The 17,345-nt window shown below is 34.8% G+C and overlaps 4 protein-coding genes across 6 annotated transcripts; 1 reads left to right on the forward strand and 3 right to left on the reverse strand.

Annotated features, from left to right (window-relative positions):
• Window positions 1-1,586: 1,586 nt before the first annotated feature.
• LOC111810741 (thioredoxin H4-1-like) lies at window positions 1,587-5,776 on the reverse strand. 2 transcript variants are annotated; one of them, XM_023697521.1, is made up of 6 exons: window positions 5,420-5,776; window positions 3,986-4,043; window positions 3,184-3,309; window positions 2,841-2,963; window positions 2,534-2,665; window positions 1,587-1,972 (listed from the first exon to the last, which is right to left on the reverse strand). In XM_023697521.1, exons 2-6 carry the CDS (start codon window positions 4,004-4,006, stop codon window positions 1,943-1,945), a joined length of 432 nt encoding a protein of 143 aa, XP_023553289.1. In that variant the 5' UTR covers window positions 4,007-4,043; window positions 5,420-5,776; the 3' UTR covers window positions 1,587-1,942. The 2 variants fall into 2 exon arrangements, with proteins under 2 accessions (XP_023553289.1, XP_023553281.1); XM_023697513.1 differs by lacking the exon at window positions 3,986-4,043.
• Window positions 5,777-6,338: 562 nt separating this feature from the next.
• Window positions 6,339-8,705, reverse strand: LOC111811213. Its single transcript, XM_023698003.1, has 3 exons — window positions 7,992-8,705; window positions 7,527-7,799; window positions 6,339-6,783 (listed from the first exon to the last, which is right to left on the reverse strand). The coding sequence occupies exons 1-3, from the start codon at window positions 8,601-8,603 to the stop codon at window positions 6,520-6,522; spliced, it is 1,149 nt and encodes a 382-aa protein (XP_023553771.1). The 5' UTR covers window positions 8,604-8,705; the 3' UTR covers window positions 6,339-6,519.
• A 459-nt stretch (window positions 8,706-9,164) lies between these two features.
• Window positions 9,165-11,370, reverse strand: LOC111811063 (60S ribosomal protein L10-like). The gene is made up of 4 exons (XM_023697818.1): window positions 11,252-11,370; window positions 9,989-10,490; window positions 9,786-9,867; window positions 9,165-9,492 (listed from the first exon to the last, which is right to left on the reverse strand). The coding sequence occupies exons 1-4, from the start codon at window positions 11,259-11,261 to the stop codon at window positions 9,424-9,426; spliced, it is 663 nt and encodes a 220-aa protein (XP_023553586.1). The 5' UTR covers window positions 11,262-11,370; the 3' UTR covers window positions 9,165-9,423.
• A 1,301-nt stretch (window positions 11,371-12,671) lies between these two features.
• Window positions 12,672-16,660, forward strand: LOC111794314 (autophagy-related protein 18c-like). Of its 2 annotated transcripts, none has more exons than XM_023676278.1 (5): window positions 12,672-12,804; window positions 13,696-14,483; window positions 15,127-15,385; window positions 15,670-15,793; window positions 16,311-16,660. In XM_023676278.1, the coding sequence occupies exons 2-5, from the start codon at window positions 13,776-13,778 to the stop codon at window positions 16,414-16,416; spliced, it is 1,197 nt and encodes a 398-aa protein (XP_023532046.1). In that variant the 5' UTR covers window positions 12,672-12,804; window positions 13,696-13,775; the 3' UTR covers window positions 16,417-16,660. The 2 variants fall into 2 exon arrangements, with proteins under 2 accessions (XP_023532046.1, XP_023532044.1); XM_023676276.1 differs by having other exon boundaries at window positions 13,702-14,483.
• The last annotated feature ends 685 nt before the right edge of the window (window positions 16,661-17,345 follow it).

Genomic DNA, 17,345 nt, shown 5'->3' on the forward strand with positions numbered 1-17,345 from the left:
ATTTTAATTTTTTTTTTTTTTTTATAATATCCTTAATATAGATCTTTTAAAAGATTATTAGATTAATATCTTTCAACTTTTTAAACCATATATTTAATTCATATCTCCCTACCAAATTTATTCTCTTTATGCAAAATAATTATTTAATTTTTAGCCACCCATTCTACTGTTTAATTAAACTTTTATTATTGAAATCAATTCGAAAACCACGGAATAAATATAATAAGATTATCATTTTAAAAGTCAACATATAGATTAGATTTGGTTATTTCGATTAGATTTGGTTGGTTATTTGGATTAGATTTAGTGATTTAGTCTTATCCTATTTGATTCTGTAATGCTATATAATAGTCAATTTTATTATTGAATAGAATGAGAGATTTCTCAGTCCATTCCTAACATTTTGTCCCATCCATTCCTAACATTTCCATCTTTGTAATTATTAAACTAAAAAAGCAGGGCACTTTAATAATGGTGTAATCCCCCACCTTTCTAAGAAAAAAGTGATTGTATAACTAATGAACGTATGTACATGTCAAATCTAACAAACTAGATAAACCAACTTATCAACTAAATTTACACCTAAATTTATAATCTAATAGCTAAATTATAAATTTCTCAGAAGTCTTTTGTGTCAGATAAATTTATAAACTTATTCAATTTTGTGTCTTATATATCTATAAGACCTTCAACATTTTTATAAAATTTAAAAAATCTATTAATTATAAAACTGAATCCTTTAATTTTGTAATATATAGATATATATATATATGTACATATATATAATAGACGAAAGACCTATAATTTCAAACCAAAACAGCTCTTCAATAATTAGGTTCATGAAAAGTGGGATAATGGGTTAGATGGAAGAGACCCATTTTTGTTCAAAAAGTGGAAACTTTATCGCTACTTCATAGCCAAATGAGCAAAATAATTGTAGTTTCGTAGAGAGAGAGAGAGAGAGAGAGAGAGAGAGAGAGAGAGAGGGATTGATCCATGTTTGAGGGTTACACCCAAACGTGTAATGGAGGGAGACATCCAAACGTGGGCTTGCCATTGCCACCAGCTCCCTCTCTAAATGCCCCAATTTACTTCCCTACACTTCTCTTTCCCTTTTCCCTCATCCTATAATCCATAATAAATCTCTTTCATTCCATTCAGCGGTGACCACCAATTTTAAAGGGACACCCTTTAACCAAACTATTTTGTGGTCTTGGTTAAACACTCGATGTTGAATCTTTTCTCTCCATTCAATCCAAAAAATTGTTGAGTCTCTTTTTTCAAATTAAATAGTCAATTCATTTATTCACTGTCCGAATCTATCTCTCTAGTGTCTACTAATTCTCCTCTTTTAAAAGCAATACCATAATGCTCATTACCATGATACCATCAACCCATGCTCAACATTCAATTTATAGGAATACAGGAATTTTTGTTGTCCACGTGGCCCAATCGAATTTTTGCTCCTTTCCCTGTCATTGCCCCTCTCCCTACATATTGAGTCTAATCTCAATATTCCTCGCTTCTCAAAGGGTAAGAGCAAGAGGATTAGGCTATTATTAACGAGTTAATCATTTTAATTATGATGGTTAGCGTTTGCTTTTTTTTTTTTGGTAAAATGTGTAGGGAGTACCACCAGACTTATCCGAGTTTGGGGATGCTTATGACGTAGAATTTGGACTATCGGGGAACCCAACACCCTCCCACCACTGCTGTCATCAAAAGGGAATTCCACCGCAAAATAGCCTATCACACGAGTCCCTCCACGAAGTACCCAAAACCTAAGTAGTTTTCACTCAGTTCCTCAGTTTTGATTCTAAAATTTGCGTAGAACTAAACGGTCTAAATATAGATTTGTTTAATCTTAAAACGAATTTAGAAGCCATCGCACCTCTAACCTCCGTCGTGAACGGATTCGACGCTGGCCGCCATGCTTCCAAGGTCAGGTCCAACCGGAGGCGTAGAACGGGTGCTGGTAAAGTGAAACGAGTGTATATAAGAATAATGTACGATCGAATGATAAAATCATAGCAATAAGAAGCCATGATAAAGGGATAGCTATCCGAAACCAAACGCATTTTAAGTAATTGTAGTAAAACTTGACCCGTTGATCCTTTAGCTTTTCGATACTAATCAGGGTCCCTTTTTCTCCAAACCATCTCTGCTCTTTGGTTTGCTTGTAAAAGTTGCTGCTTCAACAGGATGTAACTAAACAAGGGGAGGGGCATATTTTTTATATGCTACAATAAGCTTTAAAATTCTTGTGATTGAACAATAAGGCAACAATTATAGTTTGGTAAGTGCTTCAAATTGCATTGCATTTGATAAAAGTACATTGTGTTCTCTTGCAAGCAAGGAACCATAAAGATTGATTTAAACCTCGAGTATGAATAAATTTCACACTGACATGTGATAATAAAGCCGAAAAGATTTCCTCTTTTATCTTTTTGTGCTTTTAGACTTCTATGCATGAATGTATTATGTATGATAATAGATGAGGAAGAAAAAGTTATCAACTCTGAGATTTCATTACCGATTCATCCATTGCAGTTATCTTCTGTTGCAGATCTGACTTGTCAGCTCCTACTAATTTATCTACTTGGCGACCATCTTTAAAGAACACGAATGTTGGAGTGGCTTTGATATCCCATGATTTACTGAGCTCCTGAGATCAGTCCAAGAAATTTCCAATCAATTCGCAAATAGAAAACAATAAAGTGCTAGACCCTTATTAGTTTAAATTAGGACTAGGGAGCTAGATTCATACTCATCTTCAACGCCTCTAAAAACACGAATTTATATAAATAAACGAAGGGCAACCAAAACGTGTTTTTACTTACAGCTAGCTCATCGACATCAATGGCCAAAAACACCATGGAAGTATACTTATCAGCAAGCTCACAATATGCTGGCGTCATGGACTTACAAGGTCTACTCCATGATGCACTGAAATTCGCAATGACCTGTTCCATAGTTTTAAGGTAAAAGAACTCTGTATATTTTTCTTCACGATTCACTTATATAAAGAAAAAACATCCTGAATTTGTTAAATGCCAAACACAAAAAATAAGAGGACTAGACCACCTTACTTGAACAGGATCTAGGTTTTAAAAATGAATGAGTGGACTAGAAATTCATTCGTCATCCTCACATTGAAGAAATAGTATATAGGGAGAAACTTACAATCTTGCCATCTCTGGTCGCTTCCAAAAGCTTCGCCTCCCACTTCTCCATCGATCCAATGAGATGTACGTTTTTGCTATCAACATTCTGGACTTCAGCATAGTCTTCTTGATCACTACTGAAAACCTACAGAATGCCAAGTGTGGATGTAACTCACTTAGAAGACAGAATTTATTTGAGCAGGTTGAAACAACACGGTTTACAATTTCATACCGTTAAAGATATGACAAAGAAATTAAAAACTATGGTCTAATCATGCATCTCATGATCAGAAGAGGACCACGTTCAAGAAATTTTCAGACTATGGGTATCAAGGATGATTGCCAAAACTTGAACAGTAACACTCCAACACTTAACGTTGACATCATGTAAATGAAGGGAAAGTCGAATAAATCAACCTTGACTATCGGCGAACAAGGAAGTGGAACTTCATATAAGAATTTCAGAATAAATCTCTTTAAAGTAGATTTGTTAAAAAATCTTTAAGAAAAAGAGAGTTCAGATATGATAATTAAAGAGGGAAATTTTGATCCTCTGAAAATTTAGTGGACTTGCATGATTCTGAACGAGTAAGAATCCACAGAAGCTAAGTGTTATTTCTTTCAAACCTCCACTTGATTATGTCTTATATGGACCCAAGGTGACCCAAGAACTTGATGAATAAAAACAAAATATACAAAGGACGGTCAGAAACTTCAGGGCTAGCAAACAAAATAAAGCAGAGAGCATACAACAGAAATCCAATACAAGACCCTGAAAACATACGACCAAGGAAAAGAGATGAACTTCCAGCCAGGCTTACCTTAGTCCAGCAGTTTCCCATTGAAATGAAAAATTAAGGTTGTTTCCAAACAGGATACCTGTTAAGTTGCAGGATATGTATCAGTCAAAAGTACATGCAGGATTAGATATTAATTCATTTTCCAATGGAGCCTGCAGGATGCAATTAGTAGCACTTGAAACTTGAAGAAAAATTCTTACACTGTGTTCAAGTTTCACGAAACACTATTTTGAACTTCTTTTTCCTTTTGCTTTGTGCAATTGTTATTTTTATTCCAACCCCATAGGATAAGAATTCTTAAGATAAGATGAGGAGGGTACAGGTAGGTTTCTACTCATAAGCGATCTATTTTTGCACTAAAATGGGACGAAATTTGTTATTGGTAAATTGACCTCGCAAGTGAGATAACGTGCCTTCAAAATTCAAACTCAAGCAAACTATGTCTTTTCCAAGCACAAATCAAAAAGAAATTAACATAGGTATCAAGTGCAAGACCATGAAATCCTAACACATGGAAACATCCAGTAGCTAAGTTACATGCCAATTCTTTTTTCTCATCGGTTTAAACAGGGGAGTGTTAAGTCACATCATACAAATATTTTTATGGACCATGACCTTAAGCCATGTAAAGGGAAGGTGACAAGAGGACGATGTAATGCCTCCCTTGTTGTTTCTTAATATTATTATTCTTTTTTTCTTTAGTTCAACTGTTTTGAACTTTCTTCCTTTAGAAAGGTCATCAGCTCAATTTGACTCTAATGCGCACATTTGAAACATATATATTTGATAACTTATTTAAGAAAACTATCCTCCATAAGGGAAATGTTTCTCGATTCTCAGTCTAATTTAAATTTTTTTTAATATGTTATCACCATAAGAAATGACTTCTATGTGAACTTTTTTTTTTTTCCTTTCATGGAAACAAAGATATAGGACAACAATAATCAATACAACATTCGTGAAAAAGGATGATTCAGACACTGTTAATAACACAGTCCTGTTCTTTAGGGGATAAAAATCAAATTAAAACATTCGTTAGAATTATCTTTCAAAATCACGAATAGAGATTTCAACCTCAATACATTAGTTCCTACAAACTATTCAATCACAATCCTAAAACCAACTTCGAAAATTCATCCCTCAAGTATTACCAAAAACGATCTCTCGTCGAATTTTTCAGAAAAAAACTGCGGAATCCAAATACAAGGACAACCATAGCCGCACAGCATCAAAACATAGGATTCCATTTCACTTCAGAAGAAAATGTAAGATGCAGACATTCTACAAAGGATAAAGAATCAGAGAGAACAAAAACACAAAAAAAATAACACAAATGGTTTGTAATCAATCAACACAAACAATGAGCGCAAAAGAATTGACATATTCGCGAATTTTAGGTTGAATCGAATAAATATAATTTCCTTCTCCATATAAGCATGGACAAAACATTTTTACCTCGGGATAGCGTTGATTCAGCATCTTGTACAACTCGTCATTGAAGCCGATGCTGAAATCTCAGGAGAATCAGCGTCAGGAGAAGGAAGAGGACGAAAAAGAAAACGAAAATTTAGAGAAATGGCGGTCTAATTAAGGCCGACGTGCGTTGGTTGAAGGAGAAAGAAGAACGTCAGAGCAGAGGGAAAATTATCGAGGAGGACAAGCCAATTTTTGCGGCAATGGATCAGAACAGAGATCAACTTCCACATGTCACGATCGGATGAACATGAATACAACTGCACCGATCATAACATAACTTCCTTCCATTGAATCCAAAATTTGAGATTCCTCAAAAAAATTTTGGGCACAAATCTGTTAGAGAGCTGATGTTTCAAATACGGCTTTAGGTAATGTAAAATCTCTTATATACTAAGAACTGGCGGGAGAATTTTGTTACCATCCTTTTTCTCCTTCCTTAATGTATTTATTTTAATATAATTCTCTTATTATTAACTTTTTGTTTATTAAGTCAATTTTCTGTTTATTTAGTCCAATAACATTTAATTAATTTTTAAAGTCTTTAAATTTATTAGTCTGTGTCTAAGACTAATCTTTAAATTTATTATTCTGAGTCTATTTAATATTCTAATAGATTTTTAAATATTTAATTTTGTATTTAGTAATTTCTTAAAATTTTTAATTTTATATTTAATAATTTCGAGTGTAATTTCAAAATCATTTTAATACCATCTTAATGAGATAATTTTTAAACTTAAAATGAGTTTTATTAAAAAAAAAAAAAATAGATATTTTCGACCAATAAATGAATAAATATTCGAATTTTCTTGATGTTAAAAAAATATTAAAAAAAAGCTGATAAATACTATTTTGGATTAAAGTAGTGAAAATGAGAGGCAAAAGAATAGGTGCATAAACATGAAAGAAAGACATTGCAAGCTTTATTCAACTAACTTACTTAGCAGGTATGAACCTTTTGAGGACTTTCGTATTCAAAGGAAACCTTGCACAAGCTCTTTGAAGAACACCTGAAGAATTGCTACAAAAAAACACAATGGGAACACAAACTACGTGGCAAAATCTGAAGAGAACGAAAGATTTCATCGACTTTTCTCGAGTTTTTCGGTCTCCTCTTGCTGCTTTCTCTCTGCCTCTCGACGTTCTCTCTCGGCATCCTCCTTTTCCTCAATTTGATCAAGATCATCAAATTCCTTGGTAGCTGCCATTGCTTTTACAACAGGGTCCCTTAGTTCTGATATTAATCCACCACCTATTTTGTACTCTTCTTCGTTTCCAATCAGGTATAGTCGCTGGTCGGGACCCGATGCCATTGGAATGTCGACTGCTAGTAGCTTCATATCATACTGTAGATAAGAAGAAGACCATATATTAAAATGAGTAAAATCGCTCTTCTTATGGATACAACATCAAACTGAATTGCCTAATAAAAAGGGTGGTTTTGGAATATTTGTGAGTGTCTATGTAAGCTTGCATGCACTTTGGCTATTCTCACGGGACAACCATTTACCTACTACATTTAGTTGTCAAGCTAACTCGTAGGATAATAAATTCTAGGTAAGGAATCATCATCGCTTGAACTCATTCCCTCTAAACTCTTTATTTTTTACTCGACTCTTATTGACTACTAGGTCAAACCCATGGTGGTTATCCGTTCTTCTCTTCAACCGATAAGATCATCCCACATCAATCGGTTGGAGGGGAGAACGAAGCATTCCTTATAAGGGTGTGGAAACCTCTTCCTAGCATACTCGTTTTAAAACCTTAAGGGGAAATCCTCGAAGGAAAGTCCAAAAAGAACAATATCTGCTAGTGGTGGACATGGGTGGTTACAAATGGTATTAGAGTCAGACCCGGGGCGATGTATCAGCGAGGACATTGGGCTCCAAGGGGGGTGGATCATGAGATCCCACATCGGTTGAAGAGGAGAACGAAGCATTCTTTATAAGTGTGAAAACCTCTCCCTAGTAGACGTGTTTATAACAATGAGGGTAAACCGTGGAACGGAAAGCTTAAAAGAGAATAATATGTAGCTATTCGTGATTCATGAAGAAAACATATAGGGAAGTTGCAAGGTAAAAAAGCAAACCTGGCCCTTCTTCTTTTTGACTTCAACGCTGACAAGACCCTTCCTTTCGGAACCTCTAATGGGAAAGATAAGAAAGCATCGCTTGCTCCTACGATTTGGCGTGAAGTTCTTCAGAGTTAACCCACCTCCAGACATCACATAGGCTCTCAAGTCTGATCCTGAAAGAGGGGCACCCATAACCTCAAGAATTCCTGCTGACGTATTCAGCTTTCTCATCGCCATCCTATAAACTCTATCAGGATTGATTGTCAATCTAGACCGCAGATACAGACCCTTCAAATCAAAATAATGGACTCTTAAGATTCAATTTTCACAAACCTAGATCTCTACAGAGCACAAAACAATAACAAATATAAGAATGCTAAAGCCTTTCAATAATTTGTGATCTTAATCTCATCTCTACGGGCAAGGCAAGCAAACAAAATTAAGGCAACATGGGGCGAAGAGATCATAGAGAAAACTCACAGCAAAAGCAACGATAGCTGAAGATAAAGCGAGAAATCCATACTTGGCCATGCCTTCAGAGAACCCAATAAAGGTGTTGGCAATACCGAACATAATCCTCCAAAGCAATGCACAAACAAGAACTGCTCCAAACCCGAGAAGAACTAGATAGTTTCTCCTGAAGATAGCCTCAATTTGCAGCCCTATGGCTTCCCGATACCGAGAAAATGCGGAGCTAACAGCCGCAGCGGGCTTATCAAGGACCTTCTTAACGAAATTTCCATTGATTTGACCTCCGAAACCCGGAGTCTTACCAGAGAACAATCTAAACCTAGAAGCAGAACGGTAGGCATTGAAATTAGTAGCTAAAGAAGAATTTCCGGCGGGGAGTTTGGGAGTATAGAGGATTTGGGACAAACCAAGATTTGAAGAAATGGGTTTTGAAGGGAATTTCGATGGAGACGAGGAGGCAGAGGAGGAGGAATTTCTGATGATTGGATCTCGAATATGAGGGGAGAAGGGAGGGCGGGCATTGGAGGAGGTGATCGGATGATGACTGAAATGGAGTCTGAGCCTGAGAGCGAGAAGACCCTCGACAACCCTTCGAGAGGGTTTTGAGATTTTGGAGAGCATGAAGGAAGAATTCGGAGAAATTCACACAACGCCGGTAGTAGTGATGTTGTGTCCAAGAAAAGCTGGACATAAGAGAAGAGGAAGAAAAAATCGGACCGGTTATTGAAGAGGCCGACCATAACTCAATAGCCCAAACACGATGTTTGCCTATTAAAAAAATAATAATAATAATAATAAATTAGTAAAGTACCAAGAAAATAATTTATAACGTTAAATTGTAGAAAATTTATTTGGATTGTTGTTGATTAGTGTGGTTAAAATAACATTTTAATCTCACAATTCCTAAAAATTGGTCTCATGGCCCTAACTTCTCTTTTTAAAAAAATAATTATGAACTTCATATGTTCATATTCTATCTACCCTTATACTATGATTTAAGAAATTAGTAATAAACTTATCTGCGATAAGACTAAATTTAAACATTTAATAGGACTAAAAAGAAATAACCTTAATGTTTCATTCAATAAAAATGGTAAAATTTGCATAAAATGAAAGTGGAACTAGTATGATGATGTTGAAAATACATTACACTTCACTGAAACCTTCATCCTAGTAATGAAATAAACTCGTTGGAACCATTTTTCTTACCTTCGATTCATCAAGATTGAAATGGTAACAATAGCTTCTATGAAAGTTCAGCAGAAAGAGAAAAAGAGGGAAAAGAAAAGGTCATTTTGGCTTTCCTTGGTATCTCCAACATTTTTAAGCAATATAACAGCCAGACTAGTGAGTTAATACAGACACAACATGATAATATAGTTTTGTTCCAAGCGTCAAAAAAGAAAACAAAAACACCTAAAAACGAAACAAGTAGCTGCGCTTAGACAGCTTGAGGTAGAAAAGCTCTTCCAGGTTGACGGTTTGCTAAGGGTCCATGGCATCCAAGAAGCTGCAAGCAAAGCCCAGTTGCAACTCCATCAGTTAACAACTCAAAAATAAACATATTGACCATATATTATGGCGTTTCATCGGGATGAAGAACCAAAGAAAATATCACAAGACGTGCTACGACAAACATGATTCTACGACCCAGTTAGCTGATCATATGCTTTTTAATGTAAAAAGACTTTAATTCCATGCAATTATAATTTTCACAAAAGAAGTAGCATACTCATAGACATAGCTAACCCGACGTCCAAACAACAGGATAGCAAGCATATGGATGAATGCAATATAGCTAACCTTGGCATTGACACCATCCGGCACAATTTTGTTCTCTGCCTTATAAGCCAGATATTCGGCCCGGCTGAACTTTGTGAATCCCCTGGAAATTTGAAGATTTTGTAATTCAGTTAAGGAAACATTCAAAAATTGCTCCACAAGCAACAAAAACACATCTCGTTTGGCTACGGAGAGAGAGAGGGGGGGAATGCAAAAATTCATACCACTTCCTACTGACAATGATCTTCTGACGACCAGGGAATTTGAACTTAGCACGTCGTAGGGCCTCCTGTGCATGCTGGCTGTTGTTATCCTTGCAGCGAACTGAAAGAAGAACCTGCCCAATGGCCACTCTTGCACAAGTTCCTAGTGGTTTGCCAAAAGCACCTCTCATACCAGTCTGGAGCCTATCAGCCCCAGCACATGAAAGCATCTTGTTAATTCGCAGAACATGGAAAGGGTGCACCCTGACCCTCAAGTGGAATGCATCCTTCCCAGCAAACTTAGACATGTACTTATTGCAGGCAATCCTAGCAGCTTCCAATGCCTCGCTAGACACATTTTCTTTCTCCCAACTCACTAGATGAACACAGAATGGAAATTCATCCACACCCTTCTTTTTCATTCCAACATCATAGATCCTGATCTTAGGGTCAGGAACACCACGACAGAACCTGGATTTTGGATAAGGCTTGTTTTTAATTTGCCGGTAACACCTTGCAGGTCCTACAAAAAAATGAAAATTAATGAATATCAGGCAACAATCTTCTACGCACAATATAGCCAGCAAGAATTGTGATGATCAAATTATAATAAAAATGAGCCAATAGAAAAAATTATTCAGGGCTGTGACTTGTCCGGAAAAATAATGATGCCCGCATACAAGTTGAGAGAGACCATCAACTCAAAAGAGCACGATGAGCCTTGCTACGCACACATCAATTTTCATAACTTTCATATTCTTACAATCAACGACAAACATTTTCCAGCGAGCAAAAGCACCTATTAAATAATACACAATTGCAACTAAAGAGCGATTATAAAAAATAGAAACAATATTCCTCCAAGGGTTCAGAAAAACCCCATTCCAGTGCAGGGTTTACGTACTTGAGAGTCTGCCTTACATAGATGCCAACTACACTATGATAATATTTTTTTTGTGAGATTGAACAGATTACATCTTAAGAATCGAATGTAAAATCAATATTAGTTGGCCTTTCTGCTTGTAACATCCTAAAATTCTTTAATATTGAAAATATAGAACAAATTACATGCATCAAGACCAATGATTTATATTTTTTAAAAAATAATCATAGAAAGGCTAAAGCACAACATCTTCAAAGAGGAACAGACGAAGGTCCACCCATTTCCAACAGTTCGATTTTGCGTCGAATATAAACCAGAAATTACGAGGGACAAATAAATTAATCATCGAAGAGGAAGATGGAAGAAGATATTAGATGAAGAAATGGAAAAGAAAATCGTACTTCTACCCATCGCGAGAGTACGTTGCTTGGACTCTCTCTGCTCAAACTTGACCTCGCCGACTCCTCCGTGTCCCAAAACCCTAATTCATACTGTGTATATATATGAGCAGAGGACGAAGGAGCAAACCGCCATTTTGGAAAGGCCCAGAAGCATGCCCCGTAAAAAGCCCACCACCGAATAATCAAATTGGGAGTAAAATCAAATTTCACTTTAAAATCGCGAATTTTACGATGAAATGTGAATTTTGGTAAATTTATCTAATGATTAATTTATGCCTTGTTTAAAAAAAATCTGTGTGATATTATATTTAATTAAAATTAACGAGTGTATGATTCTTTTACTAAAATTAATATAAATTAAATAAATGTAAAATTTGCTAACACTTATTTACCTTTTAAATTGGTTCAAATTGATAGGACTTGATAGAATCTCAGGATAAATTTAATTTTTTTTTGTGAAATGCATGTCATTAATTGAATTATCGTTTTAAAAATTTCTAAAATTATGTTATTTTAATTTTATTTTTTAATTTAAGTCGAGTGATTAAAGTATATTATTTAATCAATATGAGAAGTATTTTCTTAATTTGATGATTCAAAGTCGAGTATTTTAGTTTTTAATTTAATTTCGAGTAAGTATAATTTTATGAGTAACATGCTCTATATATATATATATATATATATATTGTGGGGGAGTCTAGACAATACGATATATATGTATATTATTGAGCGTAAGTCGACTAATCAAATTATATTGTTTCAATCAATAAGTGAAATATTTCGTTAGTATAGCGATGCATAGGTTTACGCTAAGGTTTGAATAGCTTGAAAAACATGTTTATATGATTAAAAGCTACAATGTAACGCTCCATGCTCTCGAGATTCAAACTAAGATTGCTCGAAACCAAACATTTAACTTTAAGCGACATTACCACGTTACTTGTTTTAAACTGCTCATAAGAGCAAAGTCTATTCAATAGACTAACCCCGAGTCTTTTTAATATATTTTTCTTAGGTCACGTATTTTTCTATGAAAATTTTAGAGAAGACACTAAATATAAAATTGTTGAAATATATTTTTTATTTTATGATTAAACCACTAAAAGAATGGACATCTTTAGTTTAAATAATAAAATATTTAATTATAATTTAATATATTATCACCTTCGTTGATGTGTATCGATTTTTTTACGTATTATCTTTCGCGTATATATTTTAAAATATTAAAATGTTAGAAACTTTAATATAGTTTTAAAAAATAAAAAGAAAAATCTTCCCATTAATTATCTCCAAACCCTTAAATTTTATCTAAAAAACAAGTCTATTATTTTCATTATACTAAAAAAAAAAAAAAAAGGGTCTAAACATTTATTAGTTTGGAAAAAATTCAACGAATATATACAAAATTTCAAACAAAAAACAGAAATAAATAAACAAGAAGGTAAAAACTCCGTGGAGGTGACTGCGCGTATCTGCGGTTTGAGTCCGAGAGGACGGGAGGGCCGGAGAGAGCAGACAAAGGATAGATCGTCGTGAGCTTAGAAGGAATAGAGGTATTCTTTGATGTTCTTGAAATTACGACTATGATTTCCAATCACGTATAATTTGATTCGAGATTGCTGAGATTTTGATCATCTGCAATTCTGGCAACTCATCCATTTTATTTAATTTGATTTTACTACCCATTGTCATTCTGTTCCCTTCGTATTGCGAATCTACTGTATCAGTGGACTTTTCTTTCAGTTTTTCCCCCAATTATGTGCCCTGTTTTAACGTAGCGGTAACACTGTTGGAATCAAGGAGGAAGTTGATGAATATAAAGCATCAACGGGAAGTTGCTAGATGGAATTCTCATAATATAATTGCCCGATCATTCTACTGTTTTAGTTCTGATGGCATTTTGTTATGGCTGGTTTAGGAGAATAAGATAAACGAGAATGTAAATTTTCATTTATAACAAAATTTCGTCAGATTTCATTTTGGTAGATTTCATCACTTTAAGCTGTCTTGAGTTAATGCAAAATTGACGAAGCATAATCGTTGCAAAGATTATATGTGTAACTGCATCATTCCATGTACTGCTACAAGATTATGTCGTGAGCCGATGAATTCGATAGTGGAAAGTTCTAGGAAAAACTAGTTTCTATAATCAACTAATTTGCGCAAGGTGCTGAATGTAACTGACTAAACATTTAATTCAACAAAAACATTAACTAGTTCTCATGAAGTAAACATTGTCAAATACGTTGATTCGATCGGAAAAAGAGTTGCTATTTGCAACGTGACTTTACCATTGCTAATACATGTCAAATGTTTGTACAAGTACAGCGTGGTCAATCTTATGCTAATACGTCAGTCTGTAATGTTGCCATTGTCTGATCTCTACTGGTAGGCATATACTTCTTTTTATTCCATACTGCACATAAATGAACTAATATAAATAGCTGCAGGTAGTGAAGGACTATATCCCTCTTTTTGGTCAAGCTTGGCTGTTAGAACATTTCGAGGAGTACTTAAACCAGAAATGGCGAGTACTCAGGAATCCTCAGAAATTGGAGCTTCCGGATCTATTGACCAAAAAGAACAAAATGGAAAGAGTGAGCTAGAACTACATTCAGTGTTCTGGAATCAAGATTATAGTTGCTTTGCTGCTGGTACAAGCTGCGGATTTCGTATTTACAACTGTGATCCTTTCAAGGAAACATTTAGACGTGAATTGGGCATTGGTGGATTTAAAATTGTTGAGATGCTGTTTCGGTGCAACATTTTGGCACTTGTGGGCAGTGGAAGTAATTCTCAATATCCACCAAACAAAGTTTTGATATGGGATGATTATAAAAGTCAATGCATTGGTGAATTTTCATTTAGGTCTGAGATTCGAGCTGTAAAACTGAAGCGTGAACACTTTATTGTTGTCCTCGAGCATAAAATATATGTGTACACGCTGATGGATGTCAAACTTCTTCATCAGATTGAAACTGTTACAAATCCGAGAGGCCTATGTTGCCTTTCCCACCATGTAAATACATTTGTGCTGGCATGTCCTGGAGTTCAACGTGGACAGGTCCACGTCGAGCACTTTGGGCTAAATATGACGAAGTTATTTAATGCTCATGATTCTCATATTGCATGCATGACGTTGACAATGGATGGTCTACTTCTTGCAACTGCTAGCACTAAGGGTACTTTGATAAGAATTTTCAATACATTGGATGGAATGCTCTTGCAAGAGGTATTGTACTGCTAGTCCCTAAATTTAAGTTTTCTGCTCTGAGTATGGTTCCAAATGAAAGTCACACACACATGGGATGTGATTCTTTTAACTGAAAAGCTGATGTAGGGGCTGGCTCTTGTGCACCTCAATGCACCGCACAGTTGCATCACCGTTTATTATTTGACAGCAGAAAATTTGTAGAATATTTTGCTTAATACTTTAAATAGGTGAACACCACAGTCTAACCCATGACTTCAAATTGAGCTCACAATTAGCCATCTTGGATCACCGGACAAACACGTGGTTGTTTATGTTGGACATGATCTTGATAGTGAGCAAAGGAGAAGACATAATACATGCAATCCCATGATTATTGGTCCTTTACACAATGAAAATAGAGTTTAAATCTAAGCTTCGTAGTTAGTGTCATTATTTTTCTTTACAGTATGAAATATGTATATATATATATATCTTCATCTAATACGAAGCAAAAAATTTAATGACTGAGAATACCTTTCTTTTATGCTGTGCACATTACAATAGAGTAAGATTCATGGGGTTTAGGATTGCGGAATGGCTTCATTTGCCCTTGTAGTGTCACTTTTTTTAATGGGTTTTAGTGCTCTCTTTTATGTATCTCATTGCATATTCTTCCGTTTAGGTACGAAGAGGAATGGATAGAGCAGAAATCTTCAGTCTTGCTCTCTCGCCAAATGTCCAATGGTTGGCAGCAGCAAGTGATAAAGGCACGGTTCATGTTTTCAGTCTTCGAGTGAGAGTTGTTGGCGCAGGTTCATCTTCTGATACAAATGTAATTCAGGGGAAAACACTGTTCCAGCAAAATTCTTCTAATGCACTTGATACTCTTGTTCCTTTGAATACTGGTTCAAACCCTAGTTCATCATTATCATTCATGAGAGGTAAGATAGTTCATCTATCAGTTGTATTGGGGATTTTGAATGGTTATGATTAAAGTACTTTATATCATGAATCTTAATATTATAGCAAGATTGGTTTCTTTCCAGTCTCTGCTTATCTCATATTTTAAATAGAACAATAATGGAGGAAACAAGGAAACAAAAGAAAACTCTCCTTCTTGTTTGGGTTTTGGGAACAGGGGCCAAAACTTCTTTCATATTAGTGATTAATTGAAGTTTTCTGGACTCAAGAAATCTTTAACTAATCCTTCACCAAAAATTTTCAGGGGTTTTACCAAGATACTTCAGTTCAGAATGGTCGTTTGCTCAGTTCCATTTGCCTGAGGCGACACAGTATATTGCAGCATTTGGATCTCAAAACACTATCATTGTTGTTGGCATGGATGGGAGGTAAGCGATTGCAATGAAAACATGTTACTGTTTCCCTTGCTGCTGCTCATACTAATGCACAAAATGATTTGAAACCTTGCTTTCCCAGATACAACTTAACAGCTACTCGTCGATGGCTAGGTGCATATGAGTATATGTGAATTCTCTTGTGTTCAATGCTAGTAATTTCTTTTTACAGATCATTATTCTACAAAGAAGCTTTTTTTTTTTTTTGAAAAATAATTAGGTTCAAGTCACAATTAATGGCATTTGGAATTTGCTGTTTATGATACTTTTGGTTCTTAATCCTTGGACTTTACATTAAAAAGAAAAGCATGATCATTTAACTTGATGACACGTCTTTCGGTTCGTTTTCCCTATCGGCTTATATAATATTTTGTAAGATAAAATGTTCGGAAGTAGGGGGTTAAATCGTAAAATAATAAATTACACAGAAAATTTTAGAGATCCGAGTTTAGAAAAGAAAATGAAATATAGTTATTTCTTGTTAATTTTCATTTTTCTTTTTTGTCTTCAGTTTCTACAAGTGTAGTTTTGATCCAGTGCGAGGAGGGGAAATGTTGCAGCAGGAATGCATCCGTTTCTTGAAGATAGAAATAGGAGCTGATCGGATTGATCTATAGGCGCTATGGCTATGGCTAAGATGATCAATTCTCTTCCCTTGTAAATAAAAGGCTTGATATCTGTCAATATTAATAATCATTTGGAGGTGCTACACTTTTTTACGTATTGAGAAATTAATATGGTGAATTTGTATCCCGACATCGGATATGTGAACATTAACGTACATGACCCGTTCATCATTCAAAGTTGGGAAATTGCGAAAAGAGAGCACACAAAATGTATGCTTCATGAGCTTAACCGAAACGATTCATTACATATTGTATGAGTTCTATATTTCTAAATATAAACTCTTCCTTATTATCACCGGCAATACCAACAAACTTATGCCTCCTTGGAATGATGTTAAAACTTTATGAGGCCATGCCCGAATCTTGCTTGGAGATGATCAAATGCCCAAATTTTGTTTCTCCTTTCTCATTTCTATCTTATTATTTTCTCTTACTCGGAGCACCAATGACTCATTTTCAACATCTTTTCACTGTTCGTTTAGTTACAACTACTTTTAGATGGAAGGGCATAACAAGCCACTTTCTAGCGCTAATATCTCGAATTTTGACCCCTCAAAGTTTGAATTAGACTATTTCGAATATCTCGAAAAGTTACACGAACCCAAAAAAATAAAATAATAAAATTTAGCTCAAAATTTTGGTACTTCAAAGTTACTTTGAATTAGACTATTTCAACTTTTACTTAGATCTAGAAAAGTTATACAAAATTAAAAAATAAAACAATAAAATATTTAGCTTAAAATTTTGACCTTTCAAAGTTTGAATTAGACTATTTCAAAAATTGTAACGAATAAAATAAAAATAAAATAGGATCAATTTATATATATATATATATATATATATATATAGCGTTAGATAATTAGAACAAATGTCTTTAAAAATGCAGAAAATTTGTCGAAAAATACTTCTACTTATATAAA

The sequence above is a fragment of the Cucurbita pepo genome, chromosome LG01 (genome assembly GCF_002806865.2).
Source record: "Cucurbita pepo subsp. pepo cultivar mu-cu-16 chromosome LG01, ASM280686v2, whole genome shotgun sequence".
NCBI classification, from domain to species: Eukaryota; Viridiplantae; Streptophyta; class Magnoliopsida; order Cucurbitales; family Cucurbitaceae; genus Cucurbita; species Cucurbita pepo.

Bases quoted from the DNA above. Each gene is read 5' to 3' on its own strand.
- LOC111810741 (XM_023697513.1), bottom strand. From the start codon at position 5,443: ATGCTGAATCAACGCTATCCCGAG. The intron at 2,666-2,840 runs GTAAGTAAAAAC...GACTGATCTCAG, and splicing joins TTGATGTCGATGAGCTAGCT to GAGCTCAGTAAATCATGGGA. The intron at 1,973-2,533 runs GTAATGAAATCT...TCACTTTACCAG, and splicing joins TAACTGCAATGGATGAATCG to CACCCGTTCTACGCCTCCGG.
- LOC111811213 (XM_023698003.1), bottom strand. From the start codon at position 8,603: ATGCTCTCCAAAATCTCAAAACCCTCTCGAAGGGTTGTCGAGGGTCTT. The intron at 7,800-7,991 runs GTGAGTTTTCTC...TTTGATTTGAAG, and splicing joins CAGCTATCGTTGCTTTTGCT to GGTCTGTATCTGCGGTCTAG. The intron at 6,784-7,526 runs GTTTGCTTTTTT...TCTTATCTACAG, and splicing joins TCAAAAAGAAGAAGGGCCAG to TATGATATGAAGCTACTAGC.
- LOC111811063 (XM_023697818.1), bottom strand. The intron at 9,868-9,988 runs GTATGAATTTTT...TCAAATTTCCAG, and splicing joins ATCATTGTCAGTAGGAAGTG to GGGATTCACAAAGTTCAGCC. The intron at 9,493-9,785 runs GTTAGCTATATT...CTTTGCTTGCAG, and splicing joins CGGATGGTGTCAATGCCAAG to CTTCTTGGATGCCATGGACC.
- LOC111794314 (XM_023676278.1), top strand. From the start codon at position 13,776: ATGGCGAGTACTCAGGAATCCTCAGAAATTGGAGCTTCCGGATCTATT. The intron at 14,484-15,126 runs GTATTGTACTGC...TCTTCCGTTTAG, and splicing joins ATGGAATGCTCTTGCAAGAG to GTACGAAGAGGAATGGATAG. The intron at 15,386-15,669 runs GTAAGATAGTTC...AAAAATTTTCAG, and splicing joins ATCATTATCATTCATGAGAG to GGGTTTTACCAAGATACTTC.